General features: G+C 45.0%; 1 protein-coding gene across 4 annotated transcripts in view; it reads right to left on the bottom strand.

The window, feature by feature from the left end:
• Positions 1–27500, bottom strand: part of LOC110528579 (acid-sensing ion channel 1B) — a 337502-nt gene that overhangs the window by 86403 nt on the left and 223599 nt on the right. The window contains exon 1 of one of the 4 annotated variants that reach the window (XM_036984196.2): positions 11923–13227. The exons of 2 other annotated variants lie outside the window; for them this stretch is intronic. In XM_036984196.2, the coding sequence (XP_036840091.2) occupies positions 11923–12591 (669 nt within the window). In that variant the 5' untranslated portion in view covers positions 12592–13227. Of the gene's footprint in view, positions 1–11922; positions 13228–27500 lie in introns of those variants that run through there. One more of the 4 variants, XM_090241992.1, reaches the window with a different exon arrangement.

The following is a 27500-nucleotide window of genomic DNA, read 5'->3' as shown; positions in this document are numbered from 1 at the left end:
CATAGCTTCAGACAACATTTTGTTCAACTTACCAACTCTGAATACGTGAGCAATTAAAACAAATATAATCAATTTGTAAACTTTGAATTGATTTACAACAGTAATCACCAGTCTAGAAACCAGAATGTGTAACTGCTCCAGGCTGTGCTCTAACATTTCAGATCATTGGAAGGCCAGACGCATCGTGCCTCAGTCTCTCCATGGGGACTACAGTGACCTCTGTCGAGTCTTGGTGAGACAGCAGCCAGTGATGACTGAAGACCGAATTCAATCAATTGACCAGCCTCAAATGACACCATATTCCCTATATAGCACACCTCCTTTCACCAGAGACACATCCTAGCCTTACTGCCATTTAACGTCATTTCAACACTGGTTGAATTGACGTCATTACAACCATGATTTTAATACAGCGCAAGGACTCGGATGTCTGCGAAAACTTTAGAGTTCAGACTTTAGACTTTACAGTTTAGAATTTAGACTTTAGAGTTCAGACTTTAGACTTTAGAATTTGGACTTTAGAATTTAGAGTTTAGAGTTTAGAGTTCAGACTTTACAGTTTAGAATTTAGACTTTAGAGTTCAGACTTTAGAGTTTAGAATATAGACTTTAGAATTTAGAGTTTAGACTTTACAGTTTAGACTTTACAGTTTAGACTTTAGAGTTTAGACTTTAGAATTTAAAGTTTAGACTTTAGAGTTTAGAATATAGACTTTAGAATTTAGAGTTTAGACTTTAGAGTTCAGACTTTAGACTTTACAGTTTAGAATTTAGACTTTAGAGTTCAGACTTTAGAGTTTAGAATATAGACTTTAGAATTTAGAGTTTAGACTTTACAGTTTATACTTTACAGTTTAGACTTTAGAGTTTAGACTTTAGAGTTTAGACTTTAGAATTTAAAGTTTAGACTTTAGAGTTTAGAATATAGACTTTAGAATTTAGAGTTTAGAGTTTAGAATTTAGACTTTAGAATTTAGACATTAGAGTTTAGAGTTTAGAATTTAAAGTTTAGAGTTTAGAATATAGACTTTAGAATTTAGAGATTAGACTTTAGAGTTCAGACTTTAGAGTTTAGAATTTAGACTTTAGAATTTAGACTTTAGAATTTAGAGTTTAGAGTTCAGACTTTAGAGTTTAGACTTTAGAATTTAGAGTTTAGAATTTAGACTTTAGAATTTAGAGTTTAGAGTTCAGACTTTAGAGTTTAGACTTTAGAATTTAGAGTTTAGAATTTAGACTTTAGACTTTAGAATTGAGAGTTTGGGAGGTATTGTATTGAAGCAATAGAATCCAAACTGAAATGCTCAGTTTCACCACTCAGGGTTGGGGAGTTGGGGATGACATGTAACTGATTACAAAAAACTGTAACTGTAATCTGCTATGTTACTAGCTAAAATATTGTAATCAGATTACAGATACTTTTTAAAAACGCTATGATTACTTCTTGGAATACTTTTAAATTCAGAAAGGATGTTTTATGAAAAAATACATTATGCCAACTTTCTGTTTTCTCAATGACATTCAATTCAGCTTTGAAAAAAGGTGCCAGTTTAAGTTTGCTCCACCTGAGTGAGTCTGACACAGTCAGAGTCAGAGTCTACTATGATGACACACCAAATGCATTTATTTGGAGAGTTGGGAACCACTGGAGGACTGGAGTTGGATACCACTGTTGGGGGTACTGGAGGACTAGAGTTGGATACCACTGTTGGGGGTACTGGAGGACTGGAGTTGGATACCACTGTTGGGGGTTCTGGAGGACTGGATTTGGGAACCATTGTTGGGGGTACTGGAGGACTGGAGTTGGGAACTACTGTTGGGGGTACTGGAGGACTGGAGTTGGGAACCATTGTTGGGGGTACTGGAGGACTGGTGTTGGGAACCACTGTTGGGGGTACTGGAGGACTGGAGCTGGGAACCAGTGTTGTTGGTACTGGAGGACTGGAGTTGTGAACCATTGTTGGGGGTACTGGAGGACTGGAGTTGGGAACCACTGTTGTTGGTACTGGAGGACTGGAGTTGTGAACCATTGTTGGGGGTACTGGAGGACTGGAGTTGGGAACCACTGTTGGTGGTACTGGAGGACTGGAGTTGGTAACCACTGTTGGTGGTACTGGAGGACTGGAGTTGGTAACCACTGTTGGGGGTACTGGAGGACTGGAGTTGGGAACCACTGTTGTTGGTACTGGAGGACTGGTGTTGGGAACCACTGTTGAAGTACTGGAGGACTGGAGTTGGGAACCACTGTTGGGGGTACTGGAGGACTGGAGTTGGGAACCAGTGTTGGGGGTACTGGAGGACTGGAGTTGGGAACCACTGTTGTTGGTACTGGAGGACTGGAGTTGGTAACCACTGTTGGTGGTACTGGAGGACTGGAGTTGGGAACCACTGTTGTTGGTACTGGAGGACTGGAGTTGGTAACCACTGTTGAAGTACTGGAGGACTGGAGTTGGGAACCACTGTTGGGGGTACTGGAGGACTGGAGTTGGGAACCACTGTTGGGGGTACTGGAGGACTGGAGTTAGGAACCACTGTTGGGGGTACTGGAGGACTGGAGTTGGGAACCACTGTTGGGGGTACTGGAGGACTGGAGTTGGGAACCACTGATGGGGGTACTGGAGGACTGGAGTTGGGAACCACTGTTGGGGGTACTGGAGGACTGGAGTTGGGAACCACTGTTGGGGGTACTGGAGGACTGGAGTTGGGAACCACTGATGGGGGTACTGGAGGACTGGAGTTGGGAACCACTGTTGGGGGTACTGGAGGACTGGAGTTGGTAACCACTGTTAGGGGTACTGGAGGACTGGAGTTGGGAACCACTGTTGGGGGTACTGGAGGACTGGAGTTGGGAACCACTGATGGGTGTACTGGAAGACTGGAGTTGGGAACCACTGTTGGGGGTACTGGAGGACTGGAGTTGGGAACCACTGTTGGGGGTACTGGAGGACTGGAGTTGGGAACCACTGTTGGGGGTACTGGAGGACTGGAGTTGGGAACCACTGTTGAGGGTACTAGAGGGCTGGAGTTGGGAACCACTGTTGAGGGTACTGGAGGACTGGAGTTGGGAACCACTGTTGAGGGTACTGGAGGACTGGAGTTGGGAACCACTGTTGGTGGTACTGGAGGACTGGAGTTGGTAACCACTGTTGGGGGCACTGGGGTTAGGAACCACTGTTGGGGTACTGGGGTTAGGAACCACTGTTGGGGGTACTGGAGGACTGGGGTTAGGAACCACTGTTGGGGGTACTGGAGGACTGGAGTTGGGAACCAGTGTTGAAGTACTGGAGGACTGGAGTTGGTAACCAGTGGTATAGCCTACGGGAAATACGGATATCGCTTAGGTCTTTTATTGAAAGCTACATAGCAATGATGTGAATCACACTGCTGCTGTCTCAGTGATGTGAATCACACTGCTGCTCTCTCAACGATGTGAATCACACTGCTGCTCTCTGAGTGATGTGAATCACACTGCTGCTCTCTCAACGATGTGAATCACACTGCTGCTCTCTCAGTGATGTGAATCACACTGCTGCTCTCTCAACGATGTGAATCACACTGCTGCTCTCTCAACGATGTGAATCACACTGCTGCTCTCTCATCGATGTGAATCACACTGCTGCTCTCTCAGTGATGTGAATCACACTGCTGCTCTCTCAATGATGTGAATCACACTGCTGCTCTCTCATCGATGTGAATCACACTGCTGCTCTCTCAGTGATGTGAATCACACTGCTGCTCTCTCAGTGATGTGAATCACACTGCTGCTCTCTCAACGATGTGAATCACACTGCTGCTCTCTCATCGATGTGAATCACACTGCTGCTCTCTCAGTGATGTGAATCACACTGCTGCTCTCTCAACGATGTGAATCACACTGCTGCTCTCTCATCGATGTGAATCACACTGCTGCTCTCTCAGTGATGTGAATCACACTGCTGCTCTCTCAGTGATGTGAATCACACTGCTGCTCTCTCAACGATGTGAATCACACTGCTGCTCTCTCATCGATGTGAATCACACTGCTGCTCTCTCAGTGATGTGAATCACACTGCTGCTCTCTCAGTGATGTGAATCACACTGCTGCTCTCTCAACGATGTGAATCACACTGCTGCTCTCTCATCGATGTGAATCACACTGCTGCTCTCTCAGTGATGTGAATCACACTGCTGCTCTCTCAGTGATGTGAATCACACTGCTGCTAGCTCAATGATGTGAATAAAACTGCTGCTCTCTAAATTATTGTGTTTGTTGTGGATGGCTGTTCACAAATGTATATTTTAACCCAATAATGATTGAATTGAAGAAGTTTAATTAAAGCTGCCTGTCAATCATTGTTTATGCAACCAGCAGGCAGCCAATGAAAAATGCTCTCTTCCAACAGCTGCATAGGCATAGTGTGAATCCCAGTCTCTATAGAATAAGGGTTTCAGGGAGTTCCTCCCTTCTGAACTCCTCCATAGTATTGTGCTCCACAGCTACAGTCAAAAATAGGTTTATTTAAAGAAGACCACGAATAGGGCTTTTATTGCTCAATCTAATTAGTGCTGATTCACCCAAAAACTCCAAAGGCCTATTAGACATATGCTTGAACTCGCACACTTCTGATAGACCTATGGTGGTATCAAAATGGCACCCATAGAGAATCCTATTAAATTCAGTCAGTAATGTAATTCCTAATTCTATGGTGTCAGCAACATAAACAATAGGCCTATGCAGCACATGGCATTCATTATTCAAGTCATGCAACTAGCACTTTTCAGTAGTGCTCAAAGTGTGCCATTCCATGAGAGCAGCATTGATATTTCACCCATGTTTCGAAGCAGTGAGCCCAATCAGTCGTCCATGACAACAACATAAACAACAGAGTAGGTCAATACGTCCTTATTTTTCTGGTTATTTTTAGGTAAAACAATTAGACTAATCTATCTATATTTCAATATTTCCAAGTCCTATTCTTGAAGATCAAGGGATATTTAATTAATTGGAATGACTGAAAAATCTAACAGATTTGGTTTTTAATATGAAGTCTAATCATTTAATTATCTGTATTGAAGTAGAAAGTAATGAGTTAAAAGTATACATAACCCATAAAGTAAAATACATCATCCACTAATGGACAGCTGTGTAAACTCTAACATTGATTTATGTCAATCAATCGGTAATATTCCTGGTTTGTCTTCTTCTAATGTAATCGTTACTTGATTACAACTAGTGGGTAACTAGTAACTGTAAGGGATTACATTAAGAACGTAACCTACCCAACCCTGCATGGGATACATAGTGGCTTGTAGAGAGAACACTTCAATATAGAACAGTATATATAGAACAGTATATAGAACTGTATATATAGAACAGTATATAGAACTGTATATATAGAACAGTATATATGTCACCGCAGATATGTCGTCTCCAGTTTGAGTAGCCTGTCCTTCCTTCCTTCCTTCAATCAATCAATCAATCAATCAATCAATCAATCAATCAATCAATCAATCAATCAGGTCCATTGAATGGTGAACTGAAGGATCCCATGCTATTGAGGCTACGGAGGAGGCAAAGGGAAATCAGAAGGCAGGACATCTGTTTCTCACTCTGTTTAATATTTGATGTGTCTGTGTTGTCGTCAGCCACTTGGTGCCCCCTGGGGCCACAGCTTCAGTATCTGGTTGCTTTAATCCAACTACCCAGAGCCAAGCAACACAGAACTACTAGTTGAGTCAAGGTCAAATAGGCAATCTACACACACACACAAACATACACACACACGCATGCGCGCACACACACACACACACACACACACACAGATTACAGATAACCACTAGTAGAGTGAAGGACACGATTCCAATCTTTCCATCTACCATCGTCAGGGTGAGTAGGACACCATTACAGGCACACTGTAAAAGACCTCTACATAAACTGTGAGTAGTGTTGTCTACAACATAGGGAACAATACTGTCTGCATCAGTTGAAGGATTGCACGTTGCATAGGAACGATATCCTTTCCACATGCACCCAACATGGTCTAACAGCATCACAGGAACAGGTGGCTAAAGCAAGAGGAGGCCACTTTGCAGTTCAGCTATATGTTCTTAAGGAGTCACCAGAAGGTCAGCTCCATGTTCTTGAGGAAACAGCAGAAGTTCAGCTCTATGTTCTTGAGGAAACAGCAGAAGTTCAGCTCTATGTTCTCGAGGAGACAGCAGAAGTTCAGCTCTATGTTCTCGAGGAGACAGCAGAAGTTCAGCTCTATGTTCTCGAGGAGACAGCGGAAGTTCAGCTCTATGTTCTCGAGGAGACAGCGGAAGTTCAGCTCTATGTTCTCGAGGAGACAGCAGAAGTTCAGCTCTATGTTCTCGAGGAAACAGCAGGAGTTCAGCTCTATGTTCTCGAGGAGACAGCAGAAGTTCAGCTCTATGTTCTCGAGGAGACAGCAGAAGTTCAGCTCTATGTTCTTGAGGAAACAGCAGAAGTTCAGCTCTATGTTCTCGAGGAGACAGCAGAAGTTCAGCTCTATGTTCTCGAGGAGACAGCAGAAGTTCAGCTCTATGTTCTCGAGGAGACAGCGGAAGTTCAGCTCTATGTTCTCGAGGAGACAGCAGAAGTTCAGCTCTATGTTCTCGCGGAGACAGCAGAAGTTCAGCTCTATGTTCTCGAGGAGACAGCGGAAGTTCAGCTCTATGTTCTCGAGGAGACAGCAGAAGTTCAGCTCTATGTTCTCGAGGAGACAGCAGAAGTTCAGCTCTATGTTCTCGAGGAGACAGCAGGAGTTCAGCTCTATGTTCTCGAGGAGACAGCAGAAGTTCAGCTCTATGTTCTCGAGGAGACAGCGGAAGTTCAGCTCTATGTTCTCGAGGAGACAGCAGGAGTTCAGCTCTATGTTCTCGAGGAGACAGCAGAAGTTCAGCTCTATGTTCTCGAGGAGACAGCAGAAGGTTGAAACCTAAGTGTTCATGCGGTGACGGTGATGCTGAGTTGGGATGTAAAGGGATCCGGGACTAATGGATAGAGTCAGGATGTAGCTGCTGCCTCTCCATCCTTCCTTCTTGTCCTTCCAGTGCTCCAGGCCTGATCATATTCTGCTGCCCTGGGACAGAATGCAGTAAGCTGAGCCCTCTGTCTGTCTGTGTGTGTGTGTGTGTGTGTGTGTGTGTGTCCAACTAGCCCTGTTGAAGGCACCTTTCTATAGCTCTGCTCTGGACAGGACACCTATCTATTTACTGCAGGGGAAATGAGTGAAGATAATTTGATACAGACCCAGGGCAGTGCTTAGAGCAGTGTTTCCCAAACTCAGGCCTGTGGAGCCCAAGGGGTGAGCGTTTTTTATTGTTGCTCTAGCAGTCCACAGCTAATTAAAATAATCAACTAATCATTAAGCTTTGGTTATTTGAATCAGCTGTGTAGTGCTAGGGCAAAAACCAACACACACACGGACGCAAGCATTTACACACACACACACACACACACACACACACACACACACACACACACACACACACACACACACACACACACACACACACACACACACACACACACACACACACACACACACACACACACACACACACACACACACACACACACTTTCCTTCTCCACCAACACAAAGCTTATGATAATAAAGAGTGGAATAATTTTGTCTCATCATCTCATCTATTGGTTCCAATGACCAAATGACTCCAGATAAATACTCCCTATTGGTTGTACACACTGACAGGGGAGAGGTGTGTGGATAAATACATTATGTATTATCTTTGGGGTTTTCTAAGTCTCTCTCCCACTAGGGATTTTAACCGCCAACTCCAGCCTGGTGTTTATTTCACTGATGGTTGTGTTTATCTTCCATTTCCAGGGTCTTTATATGTCCCAGTGGATCTAACTACTCAGCAGAGGGATACATACATCACCGGAGGTGTTGTTAGTCCCAGTGGACCTAACCACTCAGCGGAGGAGGGATAGTATTATGAAGACATCCCTGACAGGATATGTTGATATACCTCAACACCAATAACACTGCTACCCTACTCTAAACTCCTCTCTTTATAAATATATGTTTTGTACTACAGTGCTCTGATCCAATTGTGTGTAACAAACAAAAAACTGAGTCAATTATTCAAAATAAAAACACAAGGCTGCACTGGTTCACGCAGGAAATTCCGGCCTCTATTTTCGGCTGGCTGTAAGTAGGCGCAAGTGTCAAAGTCACGTTAGTTTGCAATTTCTTCATGTAAAAACAACCGCACTAGCATTATACAGCCCTTACGCCAGGTTCAGCAATTGTCTCAAGGCTTACAAATCCTGTCTCCTCCCCTTCATCTACACTGATTGAAGTGGATTTAACAAGTGACATAGAATTGTATTTGTCACAGAGGCTGTAAGTGTAGACAAGCGAGGCTATATACAGGGTGTTATGGTACAGAGTCAATGTGGAGGCTATATACAGGGTGTTACGGTACAGAGTCAATGTGGAGGCTTTATACAGGGTGTTACGGTACAGAGTCAATGTGGAGGCTTTATACAGGGTGTTACGGTACAGAGTCAATGTGGAGGCTATATACAGGGTGTTACGGTACAGAGTCAATGTGGAGGCTATATACAGGGTGTTACGGTACAGAGTCAATGTGGAGGCTTTATACAGGGTGTTACGGTACAGAGTCAATGTGGAGGCTATATACAGGGTGTTACGGTACAGAGTCAATGTGGAGGCTATATACAGGGGGTACCGGTACAGAGTCAATGTGGAGGCTATATACAGGGTGTTACGGTACAGAGTCAATGTGGAGGCTATATACAGGGTGTTACGGTACAGAGCCAATGTGGAGGCTATATACAGGGGGTGCCGGTACAGAGTCAATGTGGAGGTTATATACAGGGGGTACTGGTAAAAATTCAATGTGGAGGCTATATACAGGGGGTGCCGGTACAGAGTCAATGTGGAGGTTATATACAGGGTGTTACGGTACAGAGTCAATGTGGAGGCTATATACAGGGGGTACCGGTACAGAGTCAATGTGGAGGCTATAAACAGGGGGTACCGGTACAGAGTCAATGTGGAGACTATATACAGGGGGTACCGGTACAGAGTCAATGTGGAGGCTATATACAGGGGGTACCGGTACAGAGTCAATGTGGAGGCTATAAACAGGGGGTACCGGTACAGAGTCAATGTGGAGGCTATATACAGGGGGTACCGGTACAGAGTCAATGTGGAGGCTATATACAGGGGGTACCGGTACAGAGCCAATGTGGAGGCTATATACAGGGGGTGCCGGTACATAGTCAATGTGGAGGCTATAAACAGGGGGTGCCGGTACAGAGTCAATGTGGAGGCTATATACAGGGGGTACTGGTACAGAGTCAATGTGGAGGCTATAAACAGGGGGTGCCGGTACAGAGTCAATGTGGAGGCTATATACAGGGGGTATAGGTACAGAGTCATTGTGGAGGCTATATACAGGGGGTTACGGTACAGAGTCAATGTGGAGGCTATATTCAGGGGGTATAGGTACAGAGTCATTGTGGAGGCTACATACAGGGGGTATAGGTACAGAGTCATTGTGGAGGCTATATACAGGGGGTTACGGTACAGAGTCAATGTGGAGGCTATATTCAGGGGATACCGGTACAGAGTCAATGAGGAGGCTATATACAGGGGGTGCCGGTACAGAGTCAATGTGGAGGCTATAAACAGGGGGTGCCGGTACAGAGTCATTGTGGAGGCTATATACAGGGGGTACTGGTACAGAGTCAATGTGGAGGCTATAAACAGGGGGTGCCGGTACAGAGTCAATGTGGAGGCTATATACAGGGTGTTACGGTACAGAGTCAATGTGGAGGCTTTATACAGGGTGTTACGGTACAGAGTCAATGTGGAGGCTTTATACAGGGGGTACCGGTACAGAGTCAATGTGGAGGCTATATACAGGGTGTTACGGTACAGAGTCAATATGGAGGCTTTACACAGGGTGTTACGGTACAGAGTCAATGTGGAGGCTAAATACAGGGTTGCCGGTACAGAGTCAATGTGGAGGCTATATACAGGGTTGCCGGTACAGAGTCAATGTGGAGGCTATATACAGGGTTGCCGGTACAGAGTCAATGTGGAGGCTATATACAGGGGGTACCGGTACAGAGTCAATGTGGAGGCTAAATACAGGGGGTACCGGTACAGAGTCAATGTGCGGGGGCACCGGTTAGTTGAGGTAATTGAGGTAATATGTACATGTAGGTAGAGTTAAAGTGACTATGCATAGATTATAAACAGAGAGTAGCAGCAGTGTCAATGAGGGGTCTGGGTAGCCATTTGATTAACTGTTTAGGAGGCTTATGGCTTGGGGGTAGAAGCTGTTAAGAAGCCTTTTGGACCTCGACTTGGCGCTCCAGTACCGCTTGCCGTTCGGTACCAATAAGGCATCCTATGTCAGTCTATGTCATGGACAGAGCATGTGTTCCAAATGTTTTGGTTCATTAAAAAATAGAGTCCTATACAACACAGCATGAACATAGGGAATCGATGCAACTTTACCTTGTGTCTCTGAGAGGAAAAATGGGTCACCATGGATACCGTGATGAAGGTGCAAGCCACCCACTTGAGTGCTTGGCCCTGGACTTTTCTTCCATTTCACACACTTAATGTGAATATTATTCTCTCTGTTCTCCTTCAGCAAAAAATGTATAGTTATTTCTTAGCAAAGCAGTTATCGGGTTATCTTTGGTTCTCAGAAAACAGCTGCCGATCTTGTACATTAACTGCCCATTAATAACGATTTTTCCAGTTAAAACGAGGCTGTGCTGGCGGAGGTGCATTGCCTTCTGTTTATTCTCTAATATCTGTGATAAGGGTTGAGGTTGTTGGTTTGAAAGTACAGATGATTATCAGTATTTTTTTAAGGATAACAGGACCCAGTCAAGTATAATCTATGTCTACATTTTATATTATATAGACAATATGATAAATCTATTCCTATTATCTATGCCTCTAGGAGGTGGATGGGTTAGGGTCAGGGTCAGGGTTAGGGTCAGGGTTAGGGTCAGGGTTAGGGTCAGGGTTAGGGTCAGGGTTAGGGTTAGGGTTAGGGTCAGGGTTAGGGTTAGGGTTAGGGTCAGGGTTATGGTCAGGGTTAGGGTCAGGGGCAGGGTTAGTGTTAGGGTCAGGGTGTTAGGAAGGAGAAGACTGGTCATGGATTGAGATGTGCTGCAGAAGTGATTTCAGGGAATCTTGAAAGCGACTCCAAGAAATGCTGTCAAAACTGTCAACAGGTGATATCGAGGGATTTCAAATAAAGATATCACATTCCTGTCAGGCCGGGTAAAAACAGAACACTGTCATTATTGCCTGATGCATAAACATGATACTGATGAAATTCAGTCATTCGTAGTCAGAGCGATATTCTGTGCAAAGGTTATAGTGAAATCAATATGCTGATGTGGCAGAGCATTGTCCACAAATAACAGCCTGCCATTCAGCATGCAAACCATGTTTTATCTAGAGCTAACAGTCAAGGGGACAATGGCAAAGTGCAGTCAAAAGCCCAAATATCAATACATCTCTATCCATTTACTTTCACTGACTACGCTACACAACAATTCCCTTCAATTGCAATGGATTTCCCAGTGTTGCAATATTAAGGAAAAAATGGAAGCACTGTAATGTGCAAGAAAGGCTCGGAGACAGCTAGATTACATCTGTACACTGTAAACCCCATGACATGTGTAAGAAAGGCTTGGAAACAGCTAGATTACATCAGCACACTGTAAACCCCATGAAATGTGCAAGAAAGGCTCTGAGACAACTAGATTACATCTGTAGCTAGCAGTAGTAGTAGTCTTGGAAGGTTTCGGGACCACACTCTATCCCTCCGAAGTTATTCTATTATCACTTTTATCACCAGCGGCAATACTAATAATCACTAACCGGCTACTGTACCTCTCTGAAGGCCTCCGGGCCACACTCTTTCCCTCTGAAGTTGCACTCCAGCAGCATATCTTCTATACGGTGTCTGGTGCGGTTGTGGAACTCATCGAGGCTGAACCTGGATCCCTGGCGGTCGGGCTCGGGGGCCAGGGGGATCCCAGGGGCCATGTTGTCTTCATACCCCAGCAGCTGGCCCATGAACAGCAGGTCACTATAACTGATCTGGGAGCGGCGGAAGTAGTTGTAGTTGCAGAAGGTGACGGCCGGGAAGGTCAAGTTTGGGGCATTTCTCTCGTCCAGCATTGTGATGTGATCGTAGGACAGGTAGTAGACGACACGGTCGAACACCTGGAGGAGGAAAGCAGAGAGTGCTAACAGGAAGACGATGGCCCAGAGGCCCTGACGCACGCTGAACTTCTTGTCTTCTGCGAAGATGTGGTTGGCGCCGTGGAGTGAGCAGCCGTCGAAGAACTCTGCGAGGCTGTCTAACTGGCTGGCGTCGTCTTCCTCTTCATCATACACATCCAATTCATCACACCCGTCCTCCCGGTAATCCCCCCGACCGCCGCCATCACCGGATTTGATCCCCTTGCGGTAGCGGTCGTCAAAGCCGTCTTTTCCCAGTCCTCTGGGCTCGTCGTCGGCCGAGAAGGAGATGCTGCACATGATGCGGATGGGCATGGTGGCGGCTTGGCTGGGTTGGTCTGGAAGAAACTGGTCTGTAATCAGGCATAGACAAATAGAAGCAGACCAAGTGTGACGATTCAAAATGTGGGGAAAATGTAAAGAGAAGAAGAGAGCTGAGCCGTACTGAAAGTCCAAACAAGAGCCCAAAGTCACGTCCAACTGAATCAGGTAAACTGGTGCTGTGATGGGTCTGACTGTTGATGACGCATAGTCAGAAAAAGAAAGGAACACCGAATCACAAGCTCAATCAACAACTCATGAACTCGCTGTCCCCAAACAAGATTAGAAGTTTTTGTTTTCTTGAAGGAAAGAAGAACACAACAAATGGTAACGATCAGATCAACTGGAGTTCTTATCTTCTCTCATCATCTCTTCTCTCATCCCACATTTGTGGTCAGTGATCCGGGAGTGTCAGGGATGTTAAGATGCCCTGCCCAGGGTTAGTCCTTCCCTTTATAGTGCAGTTGCACGTCCATAGAGAAGAAAAGGCAGGAGATCAGTTAGCCCATACAGAGGGAGTTCAGAGAGGAGGAGATCAGTGATGGTTCTATGAGGGGAACGACACAGAATACTCCCTGAGAGCCCAGCCACAGGTCACTGTGTCAAGGCAGAGTTACACCATGCACTTACAGGAAGCACTGCTGTTTGACGCATAACACACAGAGAAAGAGAGAGAGAGAGAGAGAGAGAGAGAGGGATCAGAATCCTAGTGCTATTGGATTGGAATAGAATTCCCAATAAAGTTCCAACATTTCCAAAAGAACTCCCAATAAAGTTCCAACAATTATAAAATAATTCCCAATAAAGTTCCAACAATTATAAAATAATTCCCAATAAAGTTCCAACAATTATAATATAATTCCCAATAAAGTTCCAACAATTATAAAATAATTCCCAATAAAGTTCCAACAATTATAAAATAATTCCCAATAAAGTTCCAACATTTCCAAAAGAACTCCCAATAAAGTTCCAACATTTCCAAAAGAACTCCCAATAAAGTTCCAACATTTCCAAAAGAATTCCCAGTAAAGTTCCAACAATTATAAAAGAATTCCCAGTAAAGTTCCAACAATTATAAAATAATTCCCAATAAAGTTCCAACAATTCTAAAAGAATTCCCAATAAAGTTCCAAACAATTCCAAAAGAATTCCAACAAAAAAATCCAATAGAAATGTTGCTTAAGACTTTTGGTGAAGTGGTGAAGCGCGTAGAGTGTAAAAACCGCCTGTCCTCGGTTGCAACACTCACTACCGAGTTCCAAACAGCCTTTGGAAGCAATGTCAGCACATTAACAGTTAGTCAGGAGCTTCATGAAATGGGTTTCCATGGCCAAGCAGCCGCACACAAGCCTAAGATCACCATGTGTAATGCCAAGCGTCGGCTGGAGTGGTGTAATTGGACTCTGGAGCAGTGGAAACGCATTCTCTCAAGTGACGAATCACGCTTGAACGTCTAGCAGTCCGACAGATGAATCTGGGTTTGGCGGATTCCAGGAGAACGCTATCCGCCCGAATGCATAGTGTCAACTGTAAAGTTTGATGGAGAAGGAATAATGGTCTGGGGCTGTTTTTCATAGTTTGGGCCCCTTAGTTCCAGTGAAGGGAAATCTTAACCCTACAGCATACAAAATGCTTGCGCTGCACCACAAGCATTTCGCTACACTCGCATTAACATCTGCTAACAATGTGTATGTGACAAATACATTTGATTTGATACAATGGCATTCTATGCTTGGCACAGTTGTGTAAAGTAGGATTGATGTCCTTTGGGTGGTGGACCATTCTTGATGCACATGGGAAACTATTTTGCATGAAAACCCCATGCAGCATTGCAGTTCTTGACACAAAGCGGTGCGCCTGGCACCTACTACCTCGTTCAAAGACACTGAAAGAGCTCACTGCACTATTTCTATGCTTCCCGGTCTTAAGTTTGGTTTTCGCGTCTTTTACTTTTGGTTTTTGGACACCAGATTCAAACAGCTGAAATACTATGTTTGGTTATGGAAAATATATTTCACAGTAGTCCTTAATGTTTTGTACACTCAGTGTATATGGGGCGGCAGGGTAGCCGAGCGTTGGACTAGTAACCGGAAGGTTGCGAGTTCAAACCCCCAAGCTGTCGTTCTGCCCCTGAACAGGCAGTTTAACCCACTGTTCCTAGGCCATCATTGAAAACAAGAATTTGTTCTTAACTGACTTGCCTAGTTAAATAAATGCAAAGATTTTGTGGTGAAGTATTGTTCCCATGAGTGACAGAACACTGAGCCAATCACAAAGCACCTGGAGAACATTACCTAGTTAAATAAAGGTTAAAATAAGAATAATATGGCAAGGTAAACATCCCCTGGATAAAAGGTATACATTTACAAAGAGAGGAAGATGTAGAAGAACTATCCATACCAAATGTATTTCCTGGCTCTAGCATTTCACCCCCTCCTTAATTGGGTTAGACATGATTGGCTAGGTATTGAGATAAATATGGTTCCCCTATTGCCCTGGAAGAGGTTGTCTTCACTGATATATCTCTTAAACAATTGCTATTTGGAGCAAAATTGATAAACTACAAAATGGCACACATACAAACAATGTATATTTATTTGCTTTATTTGCTAGTTTTATCCAGCTAGCTAAAAAATGGATCTATGGGCTGTATGCGATTATGGAGAGCGAATGAAATTGTTTCTTTGTCATCTTGCTAGCTAGTGATTTATCCTTCAGCTAGTATCAACAAGAGATGAACAACAATAGCCTCATTACTGCAGCTATCTAGCTAGCTAACACTGACTAGACCATAAAGTAACACACATGGACATGCATTGCCAAACAAACGCTGCTGCCACCTTCTGGTTTGGAGTATGTTAACATGGCTGAGCGGCTGACGGCTCCAAGGTCTTTGCTGTGTGAACACAAAAGAGATTGACTGTCAACACTGTTCAGAGGTGCTAAGTACCGTCGGCAGGCACAGGTTTGACAATCCTACAGGTGTCTGAGCTATAACTCCTAGCTGTCTGCAAGCCGTCTGGGAGAAAAGCTGATGAACAGAAATCAAACACAATTAAGCCATTCTGTCAGATTGCTGATATTTGATACCTTTCTGCTACTTTGAGACATTGGATATGAAGTTGTCAAACGTGTGTTTAAATTCATTTGAGGGTTCAAGTCCATCTGGATTGCTGAAGCGCTACAGATTGCACAATAAAAATGTGAAGGTCATTTCCGATTGAGCCGACATACTGTATGCAGCATTTACCATGAATGCAGCATGCAGTAAAAGTATGTGGAACACCCATTTCATGAAGCTCCCGACTAACAGTTATTGCGCAGAAGTTGCTTTCAGAGGCAGTTTGGAACCGGTAGTGAGTGTTGCAGCTGAGGACAAACGATTTTACTTCAGCACTCGGAGGTCCTTTCTGTGAGCTTGTGTGGCCTACAACTTTGCGGCTGAGCCGTTGGTGTTCCTAGACGGTTCCACTTCACAATAACAGCACTTACAGTTGACCAGAGCAGCTGTAGCGGGGCAGAGAGTTAAACGAACTGACTTGTTGTCCTATGACGGTGCCACGTTGAAAGTCACTGAGCTCTTCAGCACGGGCCATTCTACTGCCAAATTTTGTCTGTGGAGATTGTGTGGCTGTGTGCTCAATTTTATACACCTGTCAGCAACGGGTGTGGCTGAAATAGCCGAATGCACTAATTTGAAGGGGTGTCCACATACTTCTGGCCATGTAGCGTATGATATATTATGGGTTTATGCTGTTTGTTCCAGTATGAAAAGGAAGCAGCAGGAAAGTGATCCAACGGTATTGATTAGGAACCATTAGACTGTCAGGGGATCATTAACAGAATTACACAGGAGCCAGAGGAAGAGATCATTTAAAGAATTACACAGGAGCCAGAGGAAGGGATCATTTAAAGAATTACACAGGAGCCAGAGGAAGAGATCATTTAAAGAATTACACAGGAGCCAGAGGAAGGGATCATTTAAAGAATTACACAGGAGCCAGAGGAAGGGATCATTTAAAGAATTACACAGGAGCCAGAGGAAGGGATCATTTAAAGAATTACACAGGAGCCAGAGGAAGGGATCATTTAAAGAATTACACAGGAGCCAGGGGAAGGGATCATTTAAAGAATTACACAGGAGCCAGGGGAAGGGATCATTTAAAGAATTACACAGGAGCCAGGGGAAGGGATCATTTAAAGAATTACACAGTAATCGGAGCAAGGAAACTGTAGACTACAATATTATAGATTGACACACACTTTCATCTTTAAATGTTTAGATTATGCTGGGGAAACATTCTACTTTAAAATTATAGATTATAGAGCGTGTGGTTGGTACACACTTTCTACTGTAAGATATTACAGTATTACAGTGTACACACGTTCTGGGTGTATACTTACTATGTTATAGATTATTACAGGTGCTGTACACACTTTCTACTTCAAGCCTTTAGCGCATTCAGGATGTGGTAAACTACCTACTTCACAGTAATTAAGGTTTTTACGGTAACACATTACTTGCCACCGAGCGTCATAAAACGTTACTTTACAGTAATTAAGGTTTTTACGGTAACACATTACTTGCCTCCTAGCTTCATAAAACGTTACTTTACAGTAATTAAGGTTTTTACGGTAACACATTACTTGCCACCGAGCGTCATAAAACGTTACTTTACAGTAATTAAGGTTTTTACGGTAACACATTACTTGCCACCGAGCGTCATAAAACGTTACTTTACAGTAATTAAGGTTTTTACGGTAACACATTACTTGCCACCGAGCGTCATAAAACGTTACTTTACAGTAATTAAGGTTTTTACGGTAACACATTACTTGCCACCGAGCGTCATAAAACGTTACTTTACAGTAATTAAGGTTTTTACGGTAACACATTACTTGCCACCGAGCGTCATAAAACGTTACTTTACAGTAATTAAGGTTTTTACGGTAACACATTACTTGCCTCCGAGCGTCATAAAACGTTACTTTACAGTAATTAAGGTTTTTACGGTAACACATTACTTGCCTCCGAGCGTCATAAAACGTTACTTTACAGTAATTAAGGTTTTTACGGTAACACATTACTTGCCTCCGAGCGTCATAAAACGTTACTTTACAGTAATTAAGGTTTTTACGGTAACACATTACTTGCCTCCGAGCGTCATAAAACGTTACTTTACAGTAATTAAGGTTTTTACGGTAACACATTACTTGCCTCCGAGCGTCATAAAACGTTACTTTACAGTAATTAAGGTTTTTACGGTAACACATTACTTGCCTCCGAGCGTCATAAAACGTTACTTTACAGTAATTAAGGTTTTTACGGTAACACATTACTTGCCTCCGAGCGTCATAAAACGTTACTTTACAGTAATTAAGGTTTTTACGGTAACACATTACTTGCCACCGAGCGTCATAAAACGTTACTTTACAGTAATTAAGGTTTTTACGGTAACACATTACTTGCCTCCGAGCGTCATAAAACGTTACTTTACAGTAATTAAGGTTTTTACGGTAACACATTACTTGCCTCCGAGCGTCATAAAACGTTACTTTACAGTAATTAAGGTTTGGTTTTTATTTTGTAGCAGCTAATGAGGATCCCCCCATGAAGCAGACAGAAACAGTGTACTAACAGGCTACCAGGTCAGGGCAGGGCTGTCAGTGTGAAATGCAGCAGACTGGGTCAATATTTGTTGAGTTCCAGCTGGTCAGAGTGACTGGCCGTGTGCTGTGTGACTGTGGCTTGGAATGACTGCACTAAACAGTTTCTCCATGAAGCCAGAGCACTGACAAATTTCAGAGACATTTCAACCAAGGTTGAAATATAGTCATAGATTCCACACTATGATTAAGGTCATTATTCCCTCGGCCGTTGTACCAGCGTTCTCTACTCTGACACCAGCGTTCTCTACTCTGACACCAGCGTTCTCTACTCTGACACCAGCGTTCTCTACTCTGACACCAGCGTTCTCTACTCTGACACTAAGTAAAACAGTATGAACATAAATATGCCAATGACCTGAGAAGACGTGAGAAATGCAGTTATGAAAATATTGTTAAAAAATGTGAAAGTATTAGGCTAATCAGTGAACCACAGAACACACTCAAACAAACATATTAATATCCAAAACGTAGAAATACCTATTCGGTGACCGCTTCATCATCAGGTGCAATTTGACCCAGCAGAGGGCAGTATATAGCAGTGCAGAATTAGTGTGTTTCACCAATTTACTCCAAAAAAGGTCAAATAAGGTGAAACAATGCCACTAACCAACAAGTTGATTATTTTGAATGTCTGGCTCTGTCTACGAAAATGTTTTGCAACAGCAAAATATTGATGAAATACCAGAAACATGTATGGTGACTAAGGTTTCTCCATACAGAACACAACATATGTTGAGGAGAGGGTAACATAAACAATCTCTCGCCAACAGACTTCTGCCAGGGCTCTACGACCGGTAGCCAGTCTATGAAGCCCACATTCTAAAAGGATTGAAATAACAACATGTGAAGTGGGGTCTACTGCCCTACTGCAACTAACCACGTGCTGGCAGACAGTGTTAATCTGTAAGAGGAATGGGTTCTGAGAGAGAGAGAGAGAGAGAGAGAGAGAGAGAGAGAGGGTCAGGAGGATAACAGAGAGCTGAAGGTTTTAGCGTTTCCTTTCAAGTCCATCTTGGAGCCTCTCCTGACAGCTATGACAGACCTGTCGTTGCCATGGATACAGGCCATCCAAGACAAGATGCATGAATTACATCCATTACATAGAAAATGAATATCAGTCCGACACATGCACATGCACACACAAACACACACAGAAACATGCACACACACACAAATAGGGTGAAATGTCTGCACAAATATTTCGCAACATAAATAGATTATACATGTCACACACTAGATTTAAATTATGATTAAAAGTGATGATTACATCAATACCAAAATACTGAGAAACCATCCATCACTGCCACTGCTGCTCAGGATGGGATTAAATTCCGAACAGCGTGAACTAACAGGCTTAGTTGTCAGTGTGTGATTAAATCATGGTAGGATTGAGACCCAACATGAACATGGTAGGATTGAGACCCAACATGAACAATAAAGGGGAAAACTGTTGTATCAGTTGGGTAGAATGGGGGTAGAGGAGATTGAAGGATTAGAAGCTTGTTTTCACATCTCGTGTTTTTATATGTCAAATAAGTTAAAGCTTCAGAATCCTTCGGTATCATCTGACATCCGGCGCCGACAGAGATGGCCGCCTCGCTTTGCGTTCTTAGGAAACTATGCAGTGTTTTTTTTGTTTTCATTGTTACCCCAGGAAATCTTAAGTCTTATTAGCCGAGAAGAACTATTGGATATAAGAGCAACATCAACTTACCAACATTACGACCAGGAATACGACTTTCCCGAAGCGGATCCTCTGTTTGGTCCACAACCCAGGACAATGGATCGGATCCCAGCAGGCGACCCAAAACAATGGCGCCGCAGAAGGGACAGACAGAGCGGTCTTCTGGTCAGGCTCTGTAGACGGGCACATCGCCCACCGCTTCCGAGTATACTACTCGCCAATGTCCAGTCTCTTGACAACAAGGTAGACAAAATTCGAGCAAGGGTTGCCTTCCAGAGAGACATCAGAGTCTCTGTTTCACAGAAACTTGGCTCATGTTATCAGAGTCGGTACAGTCGGTACAGCCACCTGGTTTCTTCACGCATCGCGCTGACAGCAACAAACACCTCTCTGGTAAGAAGAAGGGGGAGTGTGTATGCTTTATGATTAACGAGTCGTGATGTGATCATAACAACATACAGGAACTCAAGTCCTTTTGTTCACCTGACCTAGAATTCCTTACAATCAAATGCTGACCGCATTATCTACCAAGATAATTCTCTTAGATTATAATCACAGTCCAGCCAAACCAACATCCCCCCCAAGCAGACACCTCGACGGCCCTGAAAGAACTTCATTGGACTCTATGTAAACTGGAAACCACATATCCTGGGGCTGCATTTATTGTAGCTGGGGATTTTAAGAAGGCTAATCTGAAAACAAGGCTCCCTAAATTTTATCAGCATATCAAATGCGCGACCCGGGCTGGCAAAATTCTGGATCATTGTTACTTTAACTTCCACAATGCATACAAAGCTCTCCCTCGCCCTCCCTTCGGCAAATCTGACCACGACTCCATTTTGGTGCTCCCAGCCTTTTGACAGAAACTAAAACAGGAAATGATGTTGTACCCACAACGACTATTAAAACCTTCCCCAACAAGAAGACGTGGATTGATGGCAGCATTCATGCAAAACTGAAGCGCAAACCGCTGCTTTTAATAATGGCAAGGCGACCGGAAACATGACCGAATACAAACAGAGTAGCTATTCCCTCCGCAAGGCAATCAAACAAGCTGAGCGTCAGTATAGACAAAGTAGAGTCGCAATTCAACGGCACAGACACGAGAGGCATGTGGCAGGGTCTACAGTCAATCAAGAAAACCAGCCCCGTCGCGGACACCGTTGTCTTGCTCCCAGACAAACTAAACAACTTCTTTGATCGCTTTGAGGACAATACAGTGCCACTGACACGGCCCGCCACCAAAACCTGTGGGCTCTCCTTCACCGCAGCAAGGCTGCCGGCCCAGACGGCATCCCTAGCCGCGTCCTCAGAGCATGTGCAGACCAGCTGGCTGGTGTCTTTACAGACATATTCAATCAATCCTTATCCCAGTCTGCTGTTCCCACATGCTTCAAGAGGGCCAACATTGTTCCTGTTCCCAAGAAAGCTAAGGTGACTGAGCTAAACAACTATCGCCCCATAGCACTCACTTCCGTCATCATGAAGTGCTTTGAGAGACTAGTCAAGGATCATATATCACCTCCACCCTACTTGACACCATAGACCCACTCCAATTTGCTTACCGCCCCAATAGGTCTACTACAGCTCAGCATTTAACACCATAGTACCCACCAAACTCGCCATTAAGCTCGAGACCCTGGGTCTTGACCCCGCCGTGTGCAACTGGGTCCTGGACTTTCTGACGGGCCGCCACCAGGTGGTGAGGGTAGGTAACAATATCTCCACCCCGCTGATCCTCAACACTGGGTCCCCACAAGGGTGCGTTCTCAGCCCTCTCCTGTACTCCCTGTTCACCCACGACTGCGTGGCCATGCAAGCCTCCAACTCAATCATTAAGTTTGCAGACGACACTACAGTGGTAGGCTTGATTACCAACGACGACTAGACGGCCTACAAGGAAGAGGTGAGGGCCCTTGTAGTGTCGTGTCAGGAAAATATCCTCACACTCAATATCAACAAAACAAAGGAGATGATCGTGGACTTCAGGAAACAGCAGAGGGAGCAGCCCCCTATCCACATCGACGGGACAGTAGTGGAGAGGGTGGAGAGTTTTAAGTTCCTCGGCGTACACATCACGGACAAACTGAAATGGTCCACCCACACAGACAGCGTGGTGAAGAAGGCGCAACAGGAGGCTGAAGAAATTTGTCTTGTCACCAAAAACACTCACAAACCTTTACAGATGCACAATTGAGAGCATCCTGTCGGGCTGTATCACCGCCTGGTACGGCAACTGCTCCGCCCATAACCGTAAGGCTCTCCAGAGGGTAGTGAGGTCTGCACAACGCATCACCGGGGGCAAACTACCTGCCCTCCAGGACACCTACACCATCCGATGTCACAGAAAGGCCAAAAAGATCATTAAGGACAACAACCACCCGAGCCACTGCCTGTTCACCCTGCTATCATCCAGAAGGCGAGGTCAGTACAGGTGCATCAAAGCAGGGACCGAGAGACTGAAAAACAGCTTCTATCTCAAGGCCATCAGACTGTTAAACAGCCACCACTAACATTGTGTGGCTGCTGCCAACATTCTGACTCAACTCCAGCCACTTTAATAATGGAACAATTTGATGCAATCAATGTATCACTAGCCACTTTAAACAATGCCACTTCATATAATGTTTACATAGCCTACATTACTCATCTCATATGTATATACTGTACTCTATACCATCTACTGCATCTTGCCTATGCCGTTCGGGTATCACTCATTCATATATTTTTATGTACATATTCGTATTCATTCCTTTACACTTGTGTGTATCAGGTAGTTGTTGTGGAATTGTTAGGTTAGATTACTCGTTGGTTATTACTGCAGGGTCGGGAGTAGAAGCACAAGCATTTAGCTACACTCACATTAACATCTGCGAACCATGTGTATGTGACAAATACATTTGATTTGATATATTGGCCACACCTCCTTTGGCATTATTGCATCATTATACCAGGGACGAGCAACTTTGATGAGGGTGAAGGGCAACAAAAATCTTAACTCATCATGAGGGGCTGCAGTAGCTTGCGTGTCTGTGTACCCACATCCATACCCACACATGCAGGCAGAGCCGGCCCTAGCCTTTTAGGGGCCCTAAGCACATTTGTGTTGGGGGCCCCTTCTCACCTTGCGAGCAAAACATTTTAGCGGCCCCCCTCTTGACAGTGGAGAGAGAGTTGTCCTATTGTACTATTATTTAAAAAAATGGGCCATGGGGCATAAAGAAAATGTTGTTTTAAAGCAATTTTGATGAAATTCTACACATTTTGCCATAGGGAAGAGAGACGATTTAGCAAGTAATTTCATGCAAATCTACTCATTTTACCATGGGGTGGAGAGAAAAAAAAATCAGGTTTACAGCTAATTTCTTATAATTCTACCATGGGGCGGAGATACATTTTAATTATTAGTTTTTTACAGCAAATTTCCTCCAATTCTCCACATTTTGCATGACTTATGCCATGTTAATATGACATCTGAGTGAGAGTGACTAACAAAATCAATGAGGGCCTACCGGTCCGTAATTCAACCATGATTACTACAACTAAATTAGTACACCTTGTGTATTCTACTACTCTAACTTTTCACAGTAAGTTGAGACCCCGACTGCGACCCCCCCCCCCACGGGCCTAGAAAAAGGTGGGCGGGCTGCCAGTTGCCCATCCTTGTATTATACCGTAACTGCTGTAAATTTCCTGGAAAGAGAAGGAAGTCAGACCGTTGTAAAGATGGCTAAGTGAGTTGTTTTGTCATAGGGGCACGTTCCTCATCTGCGGCTGTGTAGAGAGGTGCTGGAGGTGAGTGTGTGTGTGTGGTTGTGTGTATGTTGTTGTTGTTGTTGTTGTTGTTTGTGTGTGTGTGTGTGTGTGTGTGTGTGTGTGTGTGTGTGTGTGTGTGTGTGTGAGGAACATAACACTTTATTCTACAGCCCAGTTTAACATGGTTCTACCTGGTTCTTCCTGGTTCTACCTAATAAATGAAGATGTAACACAGTGGGCATGTTCTAACAACCTGGTACCAAAATACATGGTATGTATTGGTACTGTCTAAATGACTTGATTCCAAAGAAACCTATCATTATGTAATATTAGGTCATTACCATGTAATAATATTATACTATATTATTATAATATTATTATTTTATTTTAATATTCATACATTATATTATTATTATTATATTATAGCAATTACCAGTGGGAAAAACGTGATTGATCCATGCCTCATCACCCCACTACCACACTCTCAGACATTCAATTAATACCCCCCACCCCTCCACTGCAGCAGAACACACACACACACACAGTCTTGTATACCTAACCTTGTGGGGATACACAATTCAGTCCCATTCAAATTACTATTTTCCCTAACCCCTAACACTAACCTTAACCCAAAAACCTAACCTTAACCCTGAACCTAAACCTAGCTCCTAACCCTCAAACTAACCCTAGCTCCCAGCCCTAAACCTAATTCTAACCCTAACACTATTAAATCCTCACCCTGTACTTGCTTCCTGTCTCCCAGCGTCTGTGGTTACGGAACCATTACACACTAAATCTAACCTTAACCCTAAACCTCTTATAAATAGCATTTGACCTTGTGGGGACTAACAAAATGGCCCCAGTTGGTCTCAATGTTGTTAGTTTCCTATTCTTGAGGGGACTTCTGGTCCCCACAAGTATAGTTAAAAACGTCCACAAACACAGACAGCCTCCAGGCCCAGCCTTGGCCACATGTCATTGACCAATAATGTGACTAAGTGTTGGTGACTCAGGTGAATGCGAGGTAAATCACGGCGTGCAGTACATACAGCGCAGGCTTCTATCAGGCAGGCTTCCATCAGTTAGGCAGACAGGCAGGCAGGCTTCCATCAGGCAGGCAGACAGGCAGGCTTCCATCAGTTAGGCAGACAGGCAGGCTTCCATCAGGAAGGCAGACAGGCAGGCTTCCATCAGGCAGGCAGACAGGCAGGCTTCCATCAGTTAGGCAGACAGGCAGGCTTCCATCAGTTAGGCAGACAGGCAGGCTTCCATCAGGAAGGCAGACAGGCAGGCTTCCATCAGGCAGGCAGACAGGCAGGCTTCCATCAGGCAGGCAGACAGGCAGGCTTCCATCAGTTAGGCAGACAGGCAGGCTTCCATCAGGAAGGCAGACAGGCAGGCTTCCATCAGGCTTCCATCAGGCAGGCTTCCATCAGTTAGGCAGACAGGCAGGCTTCCATCAGGCAGGCAGACAGGCAGGCTTCCATCAGGCAGGCTTCCATCAGGCAGGCTTCCATCAGGCAGGCAGGCTTCCATCAGGTAGGCAGGCTTCCATCAGGCAAGCAGACAGGCAGGCTTCCATCAGGCAGGCAGACAAGCTTCCATCAGGCAGGCAGACAGGCAGGCTTCCATCAGGCAGGCAGACAGGCAGGCTTCCATCAGGCAGGCAGGCTTCCATCAGGCAGACAGGCTTCAATCAGGCAGACTTCCATCAGGCAGGCTTCCATCAGGCAGGCTTCCATCAGGCAGGCAGGCAGGCTTCCATCAGTTAGGCAGACAGGCAGGCTTCCATCAGTTAGGCAGACAGGCAGGCTTCCATCAGGCAGACAGGCTTCCATCAGGCAGACAGGCTTCCATCAGGCAGACAGGCTTCCATCAGGCAGGTTTCCATCAGGCAGACAGGCTTCCATCAGGCAGACAGGCTTCCATCAGGCAGGCAGGCTGCCATAAGGCAGGCAGGCTTCCATCACGCAGGCAGACAGGCAGGCTTCCATCAGACGGGCTTCCATCAGACAGGCAGGCAGGCAGGCTTCCATCAGGCAGGCTTGCATCAGACAGGCAGGCTTCCACCAGGCAGGCAGACAGGCAGGCTTCTATCAGACAGGCTTCCATCAGGCAGGCAGGCTTCCATCAGGCAGGCAGGCTTCCATCAGGCAGGCAGGCTTCCATCAGGCAGGCAGACAGGCAGGCTTCCATCACGCAGGCAGGCTTCCATCAGGCAGGTAGACAGGCAGGCTTCCATCAGGCAGGCAGGCTTCCATCAGGCAGGCAGGCTTCCATCAGGCAGGCAGGCTTCAATCAGGCAGACTTCCATCAGGCAGGCTTCCATCAGGCAGGCTTCCATCAGGCAGGCAGGCAGGCTTCCATCAGTTAGGCAGACAGGCAGGCTTCCATCAGTTAGGCAGACAGGCAGGCTTCCATCAGGCAGACAGGCTTCCATCAGGCAGACAGGCTTCCATCAGGCAGACAGGCTTCCATCAGGCAGGTTTCCATCAGGCAGACAGGCTTCCATCAGGCAGACAGGCTTCCATCAGGCAGGCAGGCTGCCATAAGGCAGGCAGGCTTCCATCACGCAGGCAGACAGGCAGGCTTCCATCAGACGGGCTTCCATCAGACAGGCAGGCAGGCTTCCATCAGGCAGGTTTGCATCAGACAGGCAGGCTTCCACCAGGCAGGCAGACAGGCAGGCTTCTATCAGACAGGCTTCCATCAGGCAGGCAGGCTTCCATCAGGCAGGCAGGCTTCCATCAGGCAGGCAGGCTTCCATCAGGCAGGCAGACAGGCAGGCTTCCATCACGCAGGCAGGCTTCCATCAGGCAGGTAGACAGGCAGGCTTCCATCAGGCAGGCAGGCTTCCATCGGGCAGGCAGACAGGCAGGCTTCCATCAGACAGGCTTCCATCAGGCAGGCAGGCTTCCATCAGGCAGGCAGGCTTCCAATAGGCAGGCAGGTTTCCATCAGGCAGGCAGACAGGCAGGCTTCCATGAGACAGGCTGCCATCACGCAGGCAGACAGGCAGGCTTCCATCAGACAGGCAAGCAGGCTTCCATCAGGCAGGCAGGCAGGCTTCCATCAGGCTGGCAGACAGGCAGGCTTCCATCAGGCAGGCAGAGTGAGGTCAGAACCAGTGATCCAAAAGGCTCTCTCTCTGTCTCTCATGGTGTGAAACACTAAGCCCACGTCTTAATTCACAGAGGAGAGCAGAGATATGCAGGTAGTTCTAGATCTTAGTTATTATCCCACAGGATATAGATTACATTCAACACATCCTGATGTAGACAGTGTAGGATATAGATTACATTCAACACATCCTGATGTAGACAGTGTAGGATATAGATTACATTCAACACATCCTGATGTAGACAGTGTAGGATATAGATTACATTCAACACATCCTGATGTAGACAGTGTAGGATATAGATTACATTCAACACATCCTGATGTAGACAGTGTAGGATATAGATTACATTCAACACATCCTGATGTAGACAGTGTAGGATATAGATTACATTCAACACATCCTGATGTAGACAGTGTAGGATATAGATTACATTCAACACATCCTGATGTAGACAGTGTAGGATATAGATTACATTCAACACATCCTGATGTAGACAGTGTAGGATATAGATTACATTCAACACATCCTGATGTAGACAGTGTAGGATATAGATTACATTCAACACATCCTGATGTAGACAGTGTAGGATATAGATTACATTCAACACATCCTGATGTAGACAGTGTAGGATATAGATTACATTCAACACATCCTGATGTAGACAGTGTAGGA

This window comes from Oncorhynchus mykiss, chromosome 7 (genome assembly GCF_057628025.1).
Source record: "Oncorhynchus mykiss isolate SJ-2025 chromosome 7, ASM5762802v1, whole genome shotgun sequence".
Taxonomy (NCBI): Eukaryota; Metazoa; Chordata; class Actinopteri; order Salmoniformes; family Salmonidae; genus Oncorhynchus; species Oncorhynchus mykiss.
The sequence above is the reverse complement of the archived record's forward strand: the minus strand, read 5'-3'. Positions and strand labels throughout refer to the sequence as shown.